The following is a 20959-nucleotide window of genomic DNA, read 5'->3' on the forward strand; positions in this document are numbered from 1 at the left end:
GCTGGCGGGCGCGGGGACGCTCCCTGGGCATCCCCCTGACAGACATTTTTGCCGCTCTCTGCAAGTGGTTTTGGAGCATTTCCTTCGCCCAGCAGCCGGGCTGGGAAAGAAGGGCAGGTGGTCTGTTATACATCTATTTTCTAGGTGAAGAAACTGAGCCACAGATAGGTGAAGGTGACTTGTCCAAGGTCGCATACCAAGAAATGGCCAGGACTCGAACTGGAACCCAAGTTCCGACTCCCAACTGTGCAGTTCCTAGAGATGGGCTAAATTTCTAGGCTCTTCACCCCCACCATTTTCCCACGTACACCAACTGCATTTAAAATACTCTTTTAAAAATCCATATTGCCCTCTCCCACTAATAAGAGCCAACATAGAGAGCAGATTGGCCACATGCAAGACCTGGACCAAGTTCTTTAGGAGCATTGTCTCCAATTCTTGTTTTTTTTGTTTTGTTTTGTTTTGTTTTTTACAGCTCTGCAAGGGAGTTTTCATTCTCCTCTCCATTCTACAGATGAGGAAGTTGGGAGCCAGAGAGGTGAGGTGATGTGATTCCCAATCCAGTGCTCTTTCATGTCAGGACCGATGAGATTTAGCCTCAGGCAGTAAGTTATGGACTGAATTGTCCGAAGGTCTCTGACCTTTTTCTTGGACTATGCTGCTTCTCACCTCGGAAGAAATTTCTTAGTCTCATTGAAAAACTGATAAATGTAACTCAAAAATTTTTATGTGCAACAAGCCACCACAAGCAAAACCACCTCAGGGAAAATAGTTTCAATGTGAATGAGACAATACACTTAATATAAAGAACATAAATCAGGAAGAAAAAGTTGACATAACAGAAAAATGAGAAGCTGACTTGTCTGATTCACAGAAAATACAATAAATATATGAAAAGATACTTAAACCCACGAGTTATAAAAGGCAGATTAAAACCACAAGATTTTTTTTCCTGAAGATGATTAACAATAGTTAAAAGAATTGACAAAACCTAGCACTATTAATTTATACATTTTGGGAGGGCAATTAGACTCTATATCAAAACCTTTAACATAGGTGTACCGTTTATATCTAGGAATTCCGTGTATCGGAATTTATCCTAAAGAAAAAAATTGTACATGTAGGTTAAGCATCCCACTCTTGGTTTCTGCCCAGGTCATGATCCCATGGTTCATGAGATCGACCCCCCCGTGGGGCTCTACACTGACAGTGTGAAGCCTGCTTGGGCTTCTCTCCCTCCTCTCCCTCTGCCCTCCCCGACTCACACACACACATGCTCTCTCAAAATAAACATTTTTTTAAAAAGAAATAATTGTACAAGCACTCAAAAATGTACATATGGATGTTCATCAGAGCTTTTTTATAATAGTAAATATAATCTAAATGTCCATCTGTGGAAAATAAAGTATGGTGCCTCTTTGTACAGAGGAGTATTTTGCAGTTTTAACTAAGATGATTAACTTAGTGTTTACTGATATGGAAAACAGCAGGCTACTGATGAGTATAAGAAAATCCTTTATTTCTAAAATATACATGCGTGTGAACATATCCATAGGAAAGAAGTCAAGAAGAATATACAGCTATATATTAACTGTGGCTGTTGGTCTTATGAGTAATTGGCGCTTGTCTTTTATGTTTTTCTGTATTGCCTGAATTTTTTTTCAGTGAAAACTTTTGTTATAATTTAAAACTCTCTTTTCTTTCAAATTGTATTTTCAACATGCTTTTTATATACATTCATGTTGTTAACGTTTTGTTAAGCTTTGCCTCAAACCTCTGAACTGTTCGCAGTGGCATAGCAATTGTTACAATGAAAATTCAGCTTTTGGCTTCCAGTTCGGGTGTGATCCCAGGCTCCTGACTGCTAAGCCACAGCTAGCTTTCCTTCTCAGACCATTCCCTCAATAGCTTTTCTGCTAATCTTGACCTCTTCTGTGCTTCTTTCCTGCCCTCTGTCTTGGCTCTCCCATCCCCAGTATTCTGCCTTTTTCATTTGACTGCTAACCGTAGCTCAGGCAGAAATACTAAGAGGAGACAACCCTTAAATAAAAAACAAAAACCCTGTGGCCAGAAATCACAAATTAATTTATATCTGCAACTTTCTCCAATTAGGTAGGAAAAATTCAGCACAGATTTCTCAAAAGTTGTCAAATTGAAAAGGACTCTGCTTCAAAAATAGGATTTCTCTGACCTCAATTATCCAACCTCAGAGAGGAAAAAAGATCTTAGTAGTCATCTAATACAACCCCTGTCACGTGCTTTAATGCTGGTGACCCCAAGATGTCAGGCAGCAAAAGAGTATCTCGCTGCATGAATACCACCCAGAGTTTTAAAAGAAAGTAGATTTCTTTTTTTTATGTTTTTATTTATTTTTGAGAGAGAGAGAGACAGCGTGAGCAGGGGAGGGTCAGAGAGAGAGGGAGACAGAATCAGAAGCCGGCTCTAGACTCTGAGCTAACTGTCTGCAGAGAGCCCGTTGAAGGGCTCGAACCCAGGAACCCAGGAACCATGAGATCATGACCTGAGCCAAAGCCGGACGCTCAACTGACCGAGCCACCCAGGCACCCGAAAGTAGATTTCTGAACACTACTCCAGACATGATGGGAGTTGGCAGGGGGGAGAGAAGGGTACTCAAGTATCCCTTATTTATATTAAAGTTCATTGCCAGTTTGGAACTCCCTGCCCTAACCTTGATCAGTCAGTTGTGGCCTCCATAACAAATAACCATAAAACCTTAGTGAGGTGTGCCACAATAAACATTCATTTCTCATAGGTCTGGGGGTTGATGAATCTAGACTAGACTTGGCTGAATGGCTCTGCTTCAAGCTGCAGGTCTAGCTGAACTTGACTCCTGTATGCAGGTTGAGCTCTGATCTTCTCCAATATTATTCTTTTGGGGGCCCCAACTGAAGCAGCTGCAGCCACCTGGAGGAACTCTTACGGAGTTGGCAGTGGTGCGGCAGGGCAAGCCCTACTGTGCAAGCTTTTTTCCCACCCCTGCTTATACATGTCAGCTAACATACCACTGGCTCCGTCAGTCCCATAGCTGAACCCAATGACAACAAGTAAGGAGCTCTCCTCTGTGGAGGTGAATAAGGGGGAGTAAGTACAGGGTGAATATTTTTGAACAACAATCTATCAGAAATCCTATACTTGAATGTCATTATTTATGCTCTGTCAGAAAGCTTTCCGTTCCCAGTAACAGAAAAACCAACCCATAGTAACATAAAAGAGATTTATTGGCTCAAATTTTTAAAGGCAAAAGTAATGCCCTCTCCTATGAGTTGGCTTTGCCCTCAGTAAGGCTTCACTCATGGAAAACCTCGCATTCCTTCAAGAATTCTGTGTGAGCCTCTGCTGTGTGCTAGGCACCATGGTAGCCTTGCAGGGCGAGAGATGATTCTGCCTCACTGTCTCAGGGGGAGGAGGGGGAAGACATCGGAAAATTAGCAATTACAACTCAGCGTGATAAGCACTAGATAGAAATGGAGCAGGAGGGCGGGAGTAGGAGTAAATGGCAAATCCTACTCCCCACTTCCTGCCCCGGCCAAAATTCTGGCTTTCTGGACCTCCTGCTGCAGGGTCTAGCTGCATAATGAAGGCCTGATAAATGGTAATGAGACAATTTGGGACTGACAAATTGGCCCTGGTAGGAGAGAGTCACAGCACTTGAGCTCAGTCCAGAAACACTGAGATGATTTATGGTGCAGCACTGACACAAGCCTGGGGTTGACCTCTGGCCCATTTTGAGAAATTGGACCCTCCCCCCTTCCTAGAGAAAGCAACCTTTTAAAAAAATATATATAAAGAGTGAAGTCATTCATTAAGTCCGTACTGAAGGCCTACTTCTCATTCCTGAAAATACAATGGTGAGCACAACAGACCTGGTCCCTGTCTTAATGAAGTTTACAGTCAAATATTAAATAATTATGCATATAAAAGTGAAACTGCAGCGCATCTGGGTGGCTCAGTCAGTTAACCATCTGACTCTCGATTTCAGCTCAGGTTGTGATCTCACTGTTCATGAGATCGAGCCCTGCATAAAGCTCTGCACTGACAGCAAGAACTGGCTTGGGATTCTCTCACTCTTTGTCTCTCTGCCCCTACCCTGCTTGTGCTCTCTCTCTCTCTCTCTCTCTCTCTCTCTCAAGATAAATAATAAACATTTTTAAGTGAAATTGCAACAATGTTGATAAATACTAGGACGGGGAAGGTCAGAGGTTTACAGAAAGGGTGAGTAGAAGTCAACCAAATGAAGAGGGAATGTTCCAAGCAGAGGGAACGTCATGGAGCAAATGCCTGTGAGTAAAAAGGGTCTGAATGTCAGCCAGTGTAGTAAAGACAGAGAGCAAGGTCAGTTTGTTTTAAACCTCATTCATTGATTCAACAAATATTTCCTGAGTATCTACTATGATGTAGGCACTGTTCTAGATGCCAATAAATAGCAGTGAACGAAACAAAGTCCCTCCTTATAAAACTTCTGGTCTACTGAGGAGACCTCGTAACAATAACACTGGTGGGAGAGAATAATTGTTGGATCAGACCCTAATAATAGCAACTATGGTTCATGGAAGACCTACTACATCCCAGGTACTGCCACCCACTTTTATTTGCTGTCACTAATCTTCCCACCCACCTGTTGATAGGCATTATTTCCATTTTACAAATGAGGAAACTGAGGTTTATGAAGGTAACTGACTACTCAAACTACAACAAGGCTAGGAAGTTGGAGTCACCTGACCTGACTCCAGAGCCACATCATTAACATGAGCGAGCAGGTGGAGAAGCATCGTCATCTAATAGAAAAGGGAACAAAGATTGGAACCACTGAGACCACCGTGTGCACAAATAGTCCTGAGCCCCCTGCCTGCACGTCAGGAGACTTTTTGTTGGGGCTTCGTGTGATCATGCAGGGATTACAGTGATGTGATTACTGCTTGTAATTACAACTCCGGTTGAAAGCACTGTGATTGTTACCCACATGCCCTTAATAGTCCTCAATTACGTAGATGGGCAGAAGCCAAGGAGGCAAGGGTTACAGATATCTGAACGAAAAAATGCTGTGGGAATCCAGAGAAGTGGCCTCACTCCGCCTGGAGAACAGGCTTCACCACTGCAGTTCTGTCAGTTTGAAAGGCTTCACCCAAACAGTCTCGATGAGTGGGTAGGGAGACGGAGGTGGCTTCTCTGGGTTTCTCCTGCAGGTCTTCTTGTCGTTCAGTTGTTCAGTATTGCCCTGAATACAGAATTAAGATTTTTTCCTCATCTTTCAGCAAATGGAAATTTTCAGCTGCAGTTCAAATTTTTCTCCAAGAGTTTAACTCGTAAAGGATTGTACCAAAGAAATAGCTTCTCTGACAAAGACAATCACACATAAATGGTAGTAAGAGGTATAGCATAGTAATTAAAGAGTGTAAGCTCTGGAACCAATCCATCTGGTTTTGCATCTTAACTCTGCCACTTGCTATCTCTGTGACCTTGGGCAAGTTAACTGAACTTCTCTATGCCTCAGTTTCAGAATCTGTAACATGGAGATAAAATTTCTATCTGCCTCATAGGGTTGTTTTAAGAAGAAAATGGGTTTGCATGGGCAAAATACTAGGCTCATGCTTAGTACATTGTAAGTACTCAATAAATACTTGGCTAGGAGTAGTCATGGCAAAGTAAGCGTATAATAAATGATAATTCTTATTAGTGGCAGTAGCCATTAACTGCACTTATATACTAGGCTAAGAGCTTCGTGTGTATTATCTGACATAACGTTTCCAAAAACCTAATGGGGAAGGTGCTATTATTAGCCTCATTCTGTAGATGAGAAAACTGAGATTTGAAGAGGTTAAGGCATTTGCCTGAGGTTGCACAGCGAGTGGGCAGCAGGACTGGTGCCGAAATCAAAGTCTGTCGGACTCAAAAGCCTATAGTCTAAAACAAAACTCAAAGGGTTAAAGTCAGCAGTCAAAACAGTTCATGTGAGCTGGCTGGTTGCTAGAGAGACCTGCAGGAGGGCAGCCTGCTGACTGGCAGAGGCAGCCAAACAACTAGGAGGAAAGTGGTGACAAATAGCCAGGTGGGTCAAAGGGAAGGACACGAGGTTACAGCCAAGAGTCTGGGAACTTGAGAATGGCATCCACTGAGCTAAGAATCACGAAAAAGACAGAAATCAAGAAGCTAAATACATGGAGGAATTAGAGTGAGCCCAGTGGAGTTAAATAATTATATTTTACCACTGTGTGTATTTAAATGTGTCAGCTTGCCTCTGTATGTATACATATGTATGGAACATATGTCATTTGCCTGTGTGTGTACATATGTAATGAGTATATCAGCTTGCCTCTGTACATATGCAAAAGTGCCAAGCATATGTCATTTTACTCTCTGTGTACATATGTAGGGAATGAGTATATATCAGGTTGCCTCTCTGCAAGGGTGTATGTATGCATATTTGAGTGTGACAGCTGGGCTCTGTGTTTGTACATGCACATTTACATGTGTGTATCCATGCACACATCACTATATACAGCAACTCATCGGTACATGTACATGTGAGCTTAAATCGAGTCAGCCGTTTTTTAATTCTCCTCCTCTGGTTCTAAGTCGAAAATTATTTCTTACAGTCTGAGGGCCTAAGGACTCAACAGCAGAGTCAATACTGTTAGACTCAGCATTGAGTCTGGGTTCCTAATTAGGGAAGTTATAAAGGTGAAACAAAGACCACATACTTGAACTGTTTCTCTCAACACAGAACAATCATAATAAGACTTAGGGCAGCCCTGGTGGTGGTGGGGGTTTCAACAACAGTGGCGGCAGGGGGCAGGGCAGGGTATGAAGAGCGGTGACAGTGGTGCCATTCATCCACCATTCATCCAACAGTGTCTGTTATGTGCCAGTATTAGGTACTGATGATGCACAAGTGAACAAGATAGACACGGTCCCTGCGCTACAGTCCAACAGGGAGTCAGACTTTAAACAATCAATTACAGTTGTGAAGGGTTTTGCAGTTCACAAAAGCAAAGCATCAGACAGGGACTCCTAACATTCTAGGGGCTAAGAGTATCAAGGGAAACGTCTCCAGAGAAGTGATATTTAAGCTAAGGGTGGAAGACTGATGAAGAGCTAAAAGGAGGTAGAAAGAAAACAGTATTCCATGAAGAAAGTTCAAAATGAAAAAATGAAAGAATATGGCAAGTTGAGAAGCAGAGAAGACAGCTGTGGCTGATGCTTTGGAGAGTGAGGAGGCAAATGGCATAAGGAATGAAGTTGAAAAAAAAATGAATGAGGTTGGAGACTTCAGGAAGCAGAAGCCAGATCACACAAAGCCTTTCAAGCCAGAATAAGGATTCAGACTCCATCCTAAGATTATAAACAGGAAATCGCCTGCTCAGATTTGCGTTTTTAAAAGATCCCTTGGTTAAAGGCATGAACTGTAAAGCATGTTAATTATATCTCAGTGATGCTGTTCAAAAAAATCACTTGGGCCGCAGTATACAGAGTGAATTGGAAAGGCACAGTGTGCCCAAGGAAACCATGGGAGAGCTATTGCAGTGGTAAGTGATGATGCTAGCATGGCCTAGGGAAAACATGGACAAGTAAATGAATTAGATTAAGGGAGGGGGGAATCAACAGAACCTGGTGATTGACTCGCTGTGGGGGCTGATGGAGAGAAAGTGTCAAGCCAGGGTTATCCCTAGGTTCAGTGGCATTTGCTGAAATAGTCATTTTCAGAGATGAAGCAGGTTTGGAGAGAAGATGAGTTCAGTTGTAGACACACTGAGTCTGAGAGGCCAGTGAGGCATCTGTATCCAGCCACCAGTAGCAGTTGGATTTATAAGTCTGGTGTTTTTAAGAGATTTACACTGGGCATAGAAGTGTGGGAGTCACCAAAGGATCAATTACTTGAAGTCATGGAAGTGAGTGTGATGACTTGAAAGTGTAGGAGATACTATAAAATGAGAAGAGGGCCTAGGTTGAATCCCTGAGGAATTCCAGTGAAGGGGACTATGAAGGAATTGCCAGAAAATTTGGAGGAAGATGAGGAAAGAACAATGTCATGGTGACCACAAGGTGTTTTAAGAAGCAGGACATGGTCAACTGGTCAAATGCTGCTGAAAGATCAAGCAAGATGAGTAACTGAATAGTGTCCAATGGCTACATCCACCTGAAGTCATCAGTGATCTTAGCAAGCACCTTCACTAAAGTGGTAGGGGCAGAATCCAGATTAGAGCATGTTGAGATATGAGTGGAAAGTAGAAAGTGAAGACAGAATGTTTAGACAGCTTGGCTGTGAAGAGAAGGTGACTGTGGGTAGAAGAGGGACTCTTTAAGATGAGATTGTACAGTATTTAAGTGATGATAAAGATCCAGTGGGGTTAAGGAGTTGAATACACAACACAAGAAAAAGGATAACAAGTAGTAGGATAAGGATAATTTCAAGATACTTGAGGAGACAGGAAGGGGTGCAATTCAAAACACAGATGGAGGGATTGACTTGAGAGAAGACTGACTCAAGTGGGTTTATAGATACAGTATTGAGATACTGAAGAAATTACTGGATCCTGTCTTTGATGTTCTCTGACAAGAAAAGGAGATAGGGGTGGAGTAGGGATGGTGGGTGGGAGGAGTGTCTGGATCTAAAGGTAGCCTAAGGCAGCTTTGGCCCCAATGTAAACCCCATAAACTTCCTCTTAGTCTTTCTACCCCAATTGTCATCAACCATCTTTGATGTGGACAATCACATCCTCCCTATGTTTTATGCCAAGTTATTTCTTTTAAACTGACCTGAAACATGCAATGAATGTACTAGATACAACTTCATATCAAGTACCTGGCCCTCTCTCTTAGCCAGATTACTGCTCAAGTCTCTAGTACAGAGAAACTTGGGGTCAGATTTGAGAAGAATGGTCATTGATGTTAGGGGAAAAGAAAATATGTGATTTTCCCAGCAGAACTCAGGAGAGATCCATAGCACCAGAGGCAGAGACCAGAAAGGTACCCAGAAGCAGGAGTGCTTAGGGAAAGGAAGTTAGTAGCCTTTTATCTCAGGTGTATATGTATTAACATGCGGGGGTCAGGGGAACTACCCCTCTTCCTACTCACCTTCAGCAGAGGAGTTCTAAGAGAGATAGCTTCTTTTTTTTTTTTTAACATTTATTCATTTTTGAGAGACAGAGCACAAGCAGGGGAGAGGCAGAGAGAGAGATACACACACACACACACACACACACACACACACACACACAGAATCTGAGGAGGGTTCCAGGCTCCAAGCAGTGAGCACAGAGCATGACATGGGGCTCGAACTCATGAACTATGAGATCATGACCTGAGCCGAGGTCAGATGCTCAATGGACTGAGCCACTCAAGTGTCCCTAACGGAAATAGCTTCTTAAGAAGGGGTAAAGGTGACCCATTGCTTTCTGAGTAGCCAGTGTGAAGTAAATTCAGATTTTTCTCAGATCTGGCATACCTTCTTTCCATATGAATGCTGGCAAATGGTCAAGACTGATTTAATAATAATTTTGTAATCCCCATGAAATAACTAATCAGAGTGATGATCATTAATGGATGGTAAAACCATTGGATGGAAGTTTGCTGGGGACAGAATATTCACAGAGATTTAAAGTATCACCCCACAGATAACTTATTAACTATGAGTGAAAACAATAACTTTACAATGGAGAGAATTAGCAGATATTGCCTTCACTAGGTGATCAAATTTAGCCTCACCAATGTAACTCCCCAAATTATGTAATGAGAAGCACAAACATAATCTACATGCTAGTCTTGCCAAAGAGGTTTAACCTGAATCAAATCTAATCATGAGGAAGAAATCAAATAAATCCAGCATGTGGGGCACATTGACAAGGCCTGGAGTTGAAATTTAATGTCATGAAAAACAAAAAAGGAGAGAATAGAGGTTTGTTCTAGATTAAATTAGACTAAAAAGACAAAAACAACCAAATGCAATAAGCCTTGATTGAATCTGAGAAAATCAATAGCAATCAAAGACATTCTTAAGGCAACTTGAGAAATTTTAATGTAGACTACACATACACGGTATTAGTGACTTAATATCAGTTTTCTTAGGTGTGATAATGGGATCCTGGTAATGTAGGAACACGCTCTTATTCTTAGTCCATGCATGCTGAAGAATTTAGGGGCAAAGTGTCATAATATCTGCAGCTTTCAAGTGCTTGAAAGAGAGAAAAGCCATTAACAATTGGTAAATTTAGGTGGAGGGTAAAAAAAAGATTTAAAAATACTCAATGCAGTCTATCTCTTTATCATTTTTTTTTTGCCATGACCTTGGTAGCTTTATGCTTATAAGCATAAACTGTGCTTCTTAATGTGCTAAATTAAATTAGATTGAAATCTTTAAAAGCATCATAGCAAGAAAATTGCTCTGCAAAGCTTTTTAGACATAAAAGAACTTCTAATTTGTGTAGGAGTATAAGTGAAGATATGGTAAAGTGGGAGAGAGAGCCACAAAATAATAAAAAGAACCCTTTCCTAGGAGTCAGGAGACCTTTCGGTCCAGCACTTAACCACAGGAGATGTAAGATTCCTTGTCCGCAAAGTGGGGCTAATGGTACTGCCTTCATCATCCTGTTGTACAGGTGCAGGAGAAACAGGATGTGAAAAAGCTTTATCAACTGGAAAGGAGTATGCAAGTGAAGTGATTTTTATTATCATGCCACGCTGATCTCCTATTAGCAGTGGTTCCAGAACTGTATTATAACTAACAGGCAACTGGAAAGCTTGTTAAAAGTATAGATTTACAGGGGCACCTGGGTGGATCAGTCAGGTAAGTGTCTGACTCTTAATCTGGGCTCAGGCCATGATCTCACTTCACGGTTCGTGGGTTTGATCCCTCAGCTGGGCTCTGCACTGACAGCATGGAGCCTGCTTGGGATTTTGTCTCTCCCTCTCTCTGCCCCTCTCTGTCTGTCTCTCTCTCAAACAAATAAATAAACTTTTAAAAAAATGTGTAGGGGTGTCTGGGTGGCTCAGTAGGTTAAGACTCTGACTTTAGTTCAGATCATGACCTCACGTTCGTGGGTTCGAGCCCCGAGTTGGGCTCTGTGCTGAAAACTCAGAGCCTAGAGCCTGTTTTGTATTCTAGGCCTCCTTTTCTCTCTCTGCCCCCCCCCACTCTTGCTCTGTCTTTGTCTTTCTCACAAATAAATAAACATTCAAAAAATTATTTTTAAAAACGTATAGATTTCCAGTCCGGTCTCCAGGGATTCTGATTCAGTAAGTCTGAGTTGGGCCCAGAATTTGCTTTGTGAAAGCACCCTCGGCTTCTCTGGTGACAGGTATCTGAAAACCATACTTCACTGCCTTGCAGGTTACCGTGATCTAAAATCCATGGGGCGCCTAGGTGGCTCAGTTGGTTAAGCCTTCGGCTTCAGCTCAGGTCATGATCCCACGGTTCGTGGGTTCAAGCCCCATATCGGGCTCTGTGCTAATAGCTAGCTCAGAGCCCGGAGCCTGCTTTGGATTCTGTATCTCCCTCCCTCTCTGACCCTCCCCTCCTTGCACCGTCTCTCTCTCTCTGTCTCTCAAAAATAAATTAAAAAAAAAATTAAAATCCTTGCTACTCAATGTTTGGTTCATGGACCAGCAACATCACCAGCACCTTGAGAGCTTGTTAGGAATGCAAAACCTGGCTCCACTCCAGACTCACTGAACCAGAATCTGCAATTTCAACAAGATGCTCAGGTGATTCCCATGCACATTAATGTCTGAGAAACACTAATTTGCATGGCAAATCTGATTGGTGACCTCTCTTTTTCGCCTTGGTCCTGATTCTCCGCTTGCTGTCCGACAGAATTGAGCTACTAGCTTTGCTGTTGCTGACATCCTTAACCTCATTTAGCTCTCCTCTCTCCTTCTCTTTGTTTCTGGCTCCTCAGTGGTGGAAGAGATTTGATAAACATAACCAAAGTTGCTTATTTTCTCACATGCTGTAAATAAATCAAAGCATACAGAGTTGGTATCTAAATCTAGTTAAGCTATTTACCAAGTATGTGATTTTTTTTCTTTTTTCTTGTAGTGACATAAAACTTACCACTTGGACCATTTTTTAAGTGTACAATTCAGGTATGTGATACTGAACAAGTCGCTTAATCTCTCTAATCTCCCATTTCATTATCTTTAAAATATAGAGGATATTATCTACTCCTGCAAAGTATTTTAAGCATCAAATGAAATTTTTAAAAAGAATTAAATGAAATGATACACATATATACCTAGAACCCACAGAAGATGTTCAATAAATGCTAACTCCCCTCTGTCCTTTCATTCTAAGTAGGTTTCAGAGAGCCCTGATTTTACAACAGATGTCATCTACTGAGATCAAGTGATTAAAAAAAAGAAATCAACTGATTAGAACTTCAAAGCATATGTAAAAATCTACATATTATTGCCTTAGAACAGAGCACTTTGTAAAATAAAAGTATTCTATAATCTATAGAACTGGGCAGTTTGAAATAGTTAAAGGAAAGAGTACCCAATTGCATTTTGTTGGGAAAATTACATTTTGGGAAGCAGCATCCCTTTTGTGCCCACTATATAGAAGTTCTTGTACTGATCATACTTAGATTTCTTTAGAAACCATTTAAGTACAATCATTATCCTAACATCAATAACTTTTCTTGCAACCTTGGGGCTGATCTACTTGGATGCAGTATTTGAATTCCATTTATGTGCACATAATCCTTTAAAGAGATGCTAAATTGAAAACTTGGGTTACATGCCATAAATTGAAAAGATTAGTTTACCTTGAGAATTAGACTAATTAGAACAGGGGAAAGGAATTTAGAGATCCTCTCCTCCAACAGCCTTATTTTACAAACAAGGAAATGAGTATTGAGAAAGACCTAGTAACTTGCCCTCACTCACATGATGAGTTACCAGCAAACCTGGGACAGAGCCCAGGACCCAGGAGGCTGTCCTGGTATCACTTGACTTTGAAGAATGGGTGACACTTCAGCAGCATAGGTGACGGGAAGGGTTTGTGGAGAGGCTGATAGCACTCCTGGTAGGGGAATCAATGGAAGTAATTTCACAGAGCCAAACTCTGAAACGGAGAGACTGATGAATGTACTCAGAAAGTGTCAAAGTGGGGAGGCTGGAAGGAGAGATCAAGATGAAGTTTTTTGATGTCAGAAGAGAGTCTTGGATTCTCTTGTAACACAGAATATCAGAAGGGAGTTTTAGGGACTCTTCTTTTTTATCTTATAGTTTATATGGCTCTTCCATATTTGTAGTCTCATGTAATCATTATAGTAATCTTCAGAAATAGATACTATACAGATGATAGTCTAATATTCAGAAGGTCATGTTCTTTGCAAAACTAAGATTTGAACTCGGGCTCTGAATAAAAAGGCTGTGTATTATGAGTCTTTTTTGTTTTTAAGTGATCTCTGCACTCAATGTGGGACTCACACTCACAACTTTGAGATCGAGTCACATGTTTTACTGACCGAGCCAGCCAGGTGCCCCATATGTATTATGATTCTTAAAAGCATCAGCTCTAGAGCCAGGCCAAATCTGGCCCCATTTAGAAGCCATATAAACTTGAGAGAAAAAAATAATGGCTAAAACTTAGTGTTTATTATGTGCCAGGCTGTGTTCTAAATGCATAGAACTAAATACAAGTCACTCATTTAATCCAACATCCCTATTGTCTATTACTACCACTATTTTAAAAGCTCTCCTCCAAGAGAAAGAGGAATGAAAGAAGGAAGGAGTGCCTCAGTAGAAGATGAAAAACAGGGAAGCATTTCTTCCTAGATTCTCTGTTCTTTATTGAACTCTGTTCTTTATGATCTCAACTCTGGTACTCCACTGGCTCCCTTCCCACTTGGATACTGTGACAGAGTAAATCATTGCTCAAAATACTCACCTCTTCCCTTCACCTTCTTTTTTAAATGTTTATTTATTATTGAGACACAGAGAGAGAGAGCGCAGATGAGTAGGGCAGGGGCAGAGAGAGAGGGAGACACAGAGTCCAAAAGCCCGCTCCAGGCTCTGAGCTGTCAGTCAGCACAGAGCCCAATGCAGAGCTTGAACTCATGAGCCATGAGATCATGACCTGAGCTGAAGTCAGACACTTAACCAACTGACCCACCTAGGCACCCCTTTCCTTCACCTTCTTAGGAGGACTCTACCTCCCTCTGGTTGACTTTGGTCTTAGTCATGTGACTCATTTGGCCAAGGAAATATTAGCAGATTTAACACTGAAATTTAAAATGTGCTTCTACAGTTGGGCTTGTCCTCATACTTCTGCTACCACAATGAGAAGAGCTGCCCCTGACTAGCTTCTGCCCTGCTACCCCCTGGACTTCCCGGTGGTTGAGTGGCTGGAGTAACCACCCTCCAAAGATACTCTTCAAGATTCAAAGACAAGGGGGGCATCTGGGTGGCTCACTTGGTTGAGTATCCGACTTCAGCTCAGGTCATGATCTTGTGGTTCGTGGGTTCGAGCCTCACAACAGTCTCTGTGCTGAAAGCTCAGCCTGGAATCTGCTTCAGATTGTGTGTGTCTCTCTCTGCCCGTCCCCTGCTCATGCTCTCTCAAAAATAAATAAATGTTAAAAAAAAATTAAGGGGTGCCTGGGTGGCTCGGTGACTCTTGATTTCACCTCAGGACATGCTCTCACGGTTTGTGAGTTCGAGCCCCACGCCAGGCTCTGTGATGACAGTGTGGAGCCTGCTTGGATTCTATCTCCCTCTCTCTCTGCCCCTCCCTGCCTCTCTCTCTCTCTCTCTCTCTTTCTCTTTCTTGCTCAAAATAAATAAATAAAGTTTAAAATTTTTTCAATGAAAAAAAAAAGACCCAGGGCACCAGGGTGGTTCAGTCAGTTAAGCGTCTGACTTCGGCTCAGGTCATGATCTCATGGTTCGTGGGTTCGAGCCCCGCATCAGGTTCTGTGCTGATAGCTCACAGCCTGGAGCCTGTTTCAGATTCTGTGTCCCTGCCCTCCCCGACTTGTGCTCTGTCTCTGTCTCAAAAATAAATAAACTATATTTAAAAAAAATTTTTTAAAGACTCAAGGATATGAATCTCGAGGCACCTGGGTGCTTCAGTCAATTAAGCATCTGACTCTTGGTTTCAGCTCAGGTCATGATCTCAGGGTTCGTGGAATCAAGCCCCATGTTGGGCTCTGTGCTGACAGCACAGAAGCTGCTTGGGATTCTCTCTCCCTCTCTGCCCCTCTCCCACACATGTGTTCTTTCTCTCTTTCTCTCAAAATAAAGAAACTTAAACAAATACTCAGGGATAAGAATCTAGATCCATACGTACTTCATCAGCAGAGCACCAACCACTCCTTCTTGGTTACTCTGGAAGCTGAACCAGATGAATGGGACAAAAAGCTGAAACCATTACTTCTACGGCTACTTATATACCGTATTTTCTCTATTAACAAGTGTTCTTTTTTATCAAAAATAACCAATTTCTTAAATAACAGGGTTTGGAATTTTTCCTCCAACACACACACACACACACACACACACACACACACACACACCTCAGAACAGATCCCAATTAAATCTCTTGGTAGTCACCAGGAAGTAAGAAAGGGAACCCGTGCTTATGGATGGAGAACCCCCCACCCTGCACCCTTTAATCAAGGTACAAGGTTAATCTTACACACACACACACACGCACGCACACACGCACACATGCACAGGCAGTGCTTTAAAGGCATTTTGCACGCAGAACAACAGCTTCTGATCCTCTCACTCAGAAGTAGCAGGATCACCATTCTGTTCATTCCAATGAGTGGCAAAAGTGAGGGACCCCTCACACAGAATCTGGGTATCTGGATAATGTGGGAATAGAAGTATTCCACCTAATGATGGTAAACTGCACTGTTGGGGTAACAATCAGCTTGCACTCCCGACAGTTACAGTGGGTTATGAAGGTTCAATAGGTATGTTCCTTAAAAATCTTACTTAAATCACCCTTCTATAAATTGAACCTCATTCTAAACGCACCAAAGGGCTGCTGAAGGAAATGTCGTGTTGAAATTTTTCACGAAGAAAATCATCTCACTCTTGTAACTTTATGGAAGTTTTCTACACTGGGGGTTCCTGAAACCGTAGGGCACCTGGGGTGCTTCCCCTCTAAGGCAGCTTCTCTACAGCAGGGCATCCACACCACAATGACAACAATAATGTTAAAATGCTTTACATCACTCTTTATTTCAAAAGTGCTTTACTAACATAGACTAATCTTCACAACATTTAAGGGAGGTAGATAAGTATTACACCACTTTCACAGATAGAGAAATGGAGGCGAAGATTGTAAATTGTGTTGAAGGGAATAATATATGGCACGAATAGGAAAAGACACTGTTGCTGTCACAGATCACTGGTGATCTTGCCCCGTGACTCCGAGTCCCACCAACACAAAAGTCACAGACGCAGCATAGAAGCAGGTTGTCCTTAGTCTGGCTAGTCTAAGGCTATGCTTCACCTTGTTGACCCCAGATGTTGAACATGCGGCCCTTTGGCCAATATTTCCCTCACACACATTCTCTCATGACTCCATTTCTAAAACAGGGGAGAGTAGGAGCTGTGGTGGGTATGGGAGGAGGGGGCTGGAGGAACAGGGCTGGAAGGCGGAGGACAGAAAACACAAAACGGTATCAAAGCAAGGGTGGGGAAGAACAGGAGGACCCGCTGGAGGCAGCCCAGTCAAGAAGAAAGCCACAGCAGAAAAGAAGTGTCACTCCATCGGAAAAGCTCAGACACCCAGAAATGCTATTAAAAGGGTAATTCTTTGCAATGACATTACAGAGCCGTTCCTCGTGGCTTTGCCAAATATAATTATCAGGTCCTTCTGACATTCCCAGGAGGCAGAGTCATTCCTCTCCCCTGGCCCAGACCAAGTGCTGATGTAATTGACCTGACACTGCAGAGGTTGTTGACAACTCAAATGCACCCTCCCACCACGCTGCCTCTTCCTCTAGTCTTTCTTCCGACAACAACAAAAGTCAATGGATTTCAAGATTTTCTGTACTGGGCGTACATGGGCAGGCACAGCCCCTCTTGGACAATGCCAACATGGGACACTAAAGGAAGGACCTTTTCGGATCTTTCTAGTGCAGAGCCATTATACGTGATGGTGACACGCACCACCAGCTGCACCGGAGGTACTGGTGGCCAAGGCAGCACCAAATGAGGGGGCTGATGAAGACCCCAGGCTCAAGTGTCACCCGAGGGACAGGTAGAAGAGGCAGAAGTCAGAGCAAAGAGGGGCCAGCCACAGCAGAGGTGGGTGGCGGTGCTCCCTCCCATCCCATGGCAGGCAGCAGCGTTACTTCATTGCTCCGCCCCTCCGGGGTTGGGTCAGAGCCAGAAATGCATCTTTTCTTTATTTCAGTCAGCAGCATGGTTCTTTCAGGCATGTGGCTTTAACACGCCACCCCTCCTCCCCAACAAGAGCAATCACCTGCCAAGCCTGACTGGTTCACCTCTGCAGTGCCCTTCACATTGGTCTCCCTCAGTCCGACAACAGCCTCCTCTAGCTCCTCCTATCATCTCATCCTGACCAGGGCCAGACCCTCCCATCTCATCTCCTAGACTCCAGACTTCTCTAAACTCTGGTTGTACCTTCTTATCTTCCTCCTGGAGCACAGTGTTCGGGCTGCTGCCCGATTTGGAAATTCACCGTGTTCTGCCTCCCAATTATGTCTCATCATCTTGAATCTTCCACAGGACCTTGTATCTAGCAAAGGTTCTCTTCTTTCTGAATCTCCCGCTGTCCAAATGCCAACTCTAAAAAGACTTACTTAGCTCAGATGCCCCCTCTTCCAGGAGGTTTTTCTTCCCAGAGGAGGTGGCATTTGCTCTGAGCTGCAAATGCACTTGAAGACATGCACTGATGGATACGTGACAGCTCTAAGTCTTACCACAATTGGGCAGAGTGGGGATGGTGAACTGTCTTAAAATGTGTCTATTTCCTACAGCATCTACCAAGAAATGGTTACTACATTTCCACGTCAGCTAAGGAACTGCTCAACGGTGAAATGAACATATTCCTGTCCATGAATGGAGACACCAAAGTACACTGTAGGTGTGATCTCTCAGGATCAAACAAATCATGATATGACTTTGAGGGATGGGATAGGCATAGGCAGGTGGGACTTGAGTCGAGAGACCTAGGAGGGAGCTCCTGCTTTGCCATTTACAACCTACTGGTCTGGTACCGGATGGTTCTTCTCTGAGCTTCATTTCCTGACTTCTGCATGACCTCACAGGATTAAGGATCAAATCAGATGTAACTGTGAACTCTACACCACTAGTTTTCAATCCCAGTGCATCATAATCTCCAATAACCCTTTGAAAAATGTAGAGGACAAGGCCTCAACCCGGGTCAACTGAATCAGAATCCTCTGGGAGTGGGACCAGGTGGGACTAATTATTTACAAAATACTATTTTTATGCATAGCCAAGGTTGAAAACTACTGTTACAAACTCATAAATACCATTAACAGTAGAGCACGTGTACTTTAGGCTTCAGTTTAATTATCTTTTATTTGGTTAGGAATTTGTTCTATGTTTTTATAGTTTCATTATGTGTGTGAGCGTGTTTTGTGTTGTTCTGCATTGCTGTGTGTGGCTTAAGTGGTAAATTCTGAGAGAGGATAATGTCCAGCACACTGCTATAGAGTGTACCTAACCCTGTTTGGGAGGGTCTGGGGAGGATGACAAGTGAAAACTTCACAAAATCCTCTAAAAAACCTTGCTATACGGAAGTGTGGGCCCCAGACAAGCAGCACTGGCAAAGCCTGGGAGCGTGTAAGAAATGCAAAGCCTCAGGCCCCAGAGCTGCGTATTAACAAGATTCCCAGATGGATCCGTAGGGGAAGCAAAGGGAAACTTTACTCTGTTCACATCTGTGTTGAGGGCCCGCCGTTCCTTACCCTCATCCTGAGCAGGCAGGAGGGCATGGAGAGTCAAGTTCTGTCTTCCATAAACCATTGAAGCTTGGGACTTTATCTAGATGCTTTTTCTCTAAAGGGTCCATTTGGTAAAGATGAAATTAAGAATACAAATCCTCACAAAAGGATCCTATCTTTCAAATCTAGTCTTTATAGCTTTCCTTCAAATAACCAGTTCCTCTAAGATATTTAAAATATGATCAGAGTATAAGTTGATATCCATCTAAGTTTTATGTAGTGCGTAAATAACAAGTATCTGTTTATCCTACTCAACTTAGAGTCCCCAGGACCCAAATTCCAAACTTAGGAAGGCAGGAAGCAGAACCAAGGCAGTAATCAATTGTTCCCTACTGACCCACACCCTCGTGACAATTACGATGTTAGCAGTATCCATCCGAGACCATGCAGACCCCACACCTCAGTCAAGGAGATGTAGAAGATTCTGAACATTACCTAGACCAACACCCTTGCTATATGGACAGGAAAGACTACAGGCACTGATTAAAAGGAGTTATTCCAGGTCACATAGCACTTTGAGGCAGAGCCAAGACCAGAATTCAGGCCTCGACTCCTCATCCTACACCCCTCTACATAGCCTCTGCCACACGTGCTTTTCTTTCTCCACCACGTAGCCTTGAAATTTCACACTCAGAAATTGCTGACCTGCCTTGGCACGCAAGTGTCACTTTTCTTATTTCAACTACTGCTGTGCCCAACATCCCAGAACTGTTTTTAACACGAGGCTCCAGGACAAGCTATCTCACTACTCAATCAAAATATCCATTTGCCAATCCATATTTCCAAATTCGTTGGTAATGGGTTCTTAAAAAGCCCAACGCTAACTGTGCGATGGAAACTCCACAGCATTACTAACAGTCAGCACCATGAGCATGGTGAGGGGCGGGCCTTTCCGTAGGTGGCCGACAAATGAAAACAGGGCACCCATGAACTCAGTAGCACAAAGTTGGGAGGAAACTATAGAGGGAAAGCAAAAATGAGCACTGGGGAGTTGGCAGCACCTTTAAAAACATACACAGTGTGACTATAAAACTGCAAGTCTTCTCTTTTAATAAAACAAACATGACAGGTGATAGAAATCTAAATGGTCCTTTGTCCCTCAAAGCAGTTGCATCCTTCATTCCAACGAAGCTACCGCTGTTGGAGCCATTATTTGGAATCCCTCTTTGGGGAGAGGCTTCAAAGGCAGTTCATGAGCCACATGAGAAAATATCCTTCCAAATGCTGGGCTGTTTAAAATCAGAAATGCCACTCAAAGAATGACCCGTGGGGGAAAAAAGGGGAAAAAGGCTCTCGTGGAGGTTCCCTAAAGACCTCCAGAGGGTTCTGAACAACAGCGTCACCACTGGAGAATCCTGTGGCTTCCTGGGACTTTCAGCCACTTTCAACAGGAAAACGTTCACTTGGATAGAAAGTTCTGCTGTCTATTAAAAAAAAACCAAATCAGCCACACTCCTCTATAGTCACACTTGCATCTGATTAAAAAAATACAACACCACCACTCGCACATGGTTCTTGTATGAGTTCTAATTAAGAGACATTACATTCAGAATTATAGCACTCATCGTGATAATTTTCGGGAGACTGGATCAGCTTCTTTGCCACTGAAGGGGGTACACGGGGTGCAGCAGTTTACCTGAATGTATTCTTAAATACGTGCCTACTACCACTCTAAGGTTCCTAGTTGTAGCTCTGTTACAAGTTACTGACCACAAGTTCATGTTCCGGGCTTTCTTTGCCGACGCAGATAGGTTACAAGGGAGCTGCCCCTCACAGTCTTAGGGTGAATTGGGAAAGGGCCGGTTAAATGAGGAGACAGGCCACTCCTTGGTGAAAGTTTGTAGCTTCCTTTCCCAATACATCTTCTTTTTATTGAGAACTTCCATTTTTATCCTGTGTTCCTCCTCTGCCATCTCACACTCCCGCTCTATCTGCTGGATTTTGGCCACATGCACCTCATTCATCTGTATCAGCTGCAGCTGTAAGAT

The 20959-nt window shown here is 42.9% G+C and overlaps 1 protein-coding gene and 1 long non-coding RNA gene across 4 annotated transcripts in view; one reads left to right on the forward strand and one right to left on the reverse strand.

Moving 5' to 3' along the window:
* Positions 1-20959, reverse strand: part of LOC115276363 (myb/SANT-like DNA-binding domain-containing protein 3) — a 109995-nt gene that overhangs the window by 78814 nt on the left and 10222 nt on the right. The window contains exon 4 of one of the 2 annotated variants that reach the window (XM_029920380.1): positions 16185-20935. The exons of the other annotated variant lie outside the window; for it this stretch is intronic. Within the exon in view, the coding sequence (XP_029776240.1) occupies positions 20750-20935 (186 nt within the window). The 3' untranslated portion in view covers positions 16185-20749. Of the gene's footprint in view, positions 1-16184; positions 20936-20959 lie in introns of those variants that run through there. 2 annotated transcript variants of the gene reach the window in all.
* Positions 7-12471, forward strand: LOC115276365. 2 transcript variants are annotated; one of them, XR_003901902.1, is made up of 4 exons: positions 7-144; positions 476-605; positions 12053-12099; positions 12311-12471. It is a non-coding gene; the product is annotated as an uncharacterized LOC115276365 (long non-coding RNA). The 2 variants fall into 2 exon arrangements; XR_003901903.1 differs by having other exon boundaries at positions 515-605.

Source organism: Suricata suricatta, chromosome 13 (assembly GCF_006229205.1).
Source record: "Suricata suricatta isolate VVHF042 chromosome 13, meerkat_22Aug2017_6uvM2_HiC, whole genome shotgun sequence".
In the NCBI taxonomy this organism is placed as follows: domain Eukaryota; kingdom Metazoa; phylum Chordata; class Mammalia; order Carnivora; family Herpestidae; genus Suricata; species Suricata suricatta.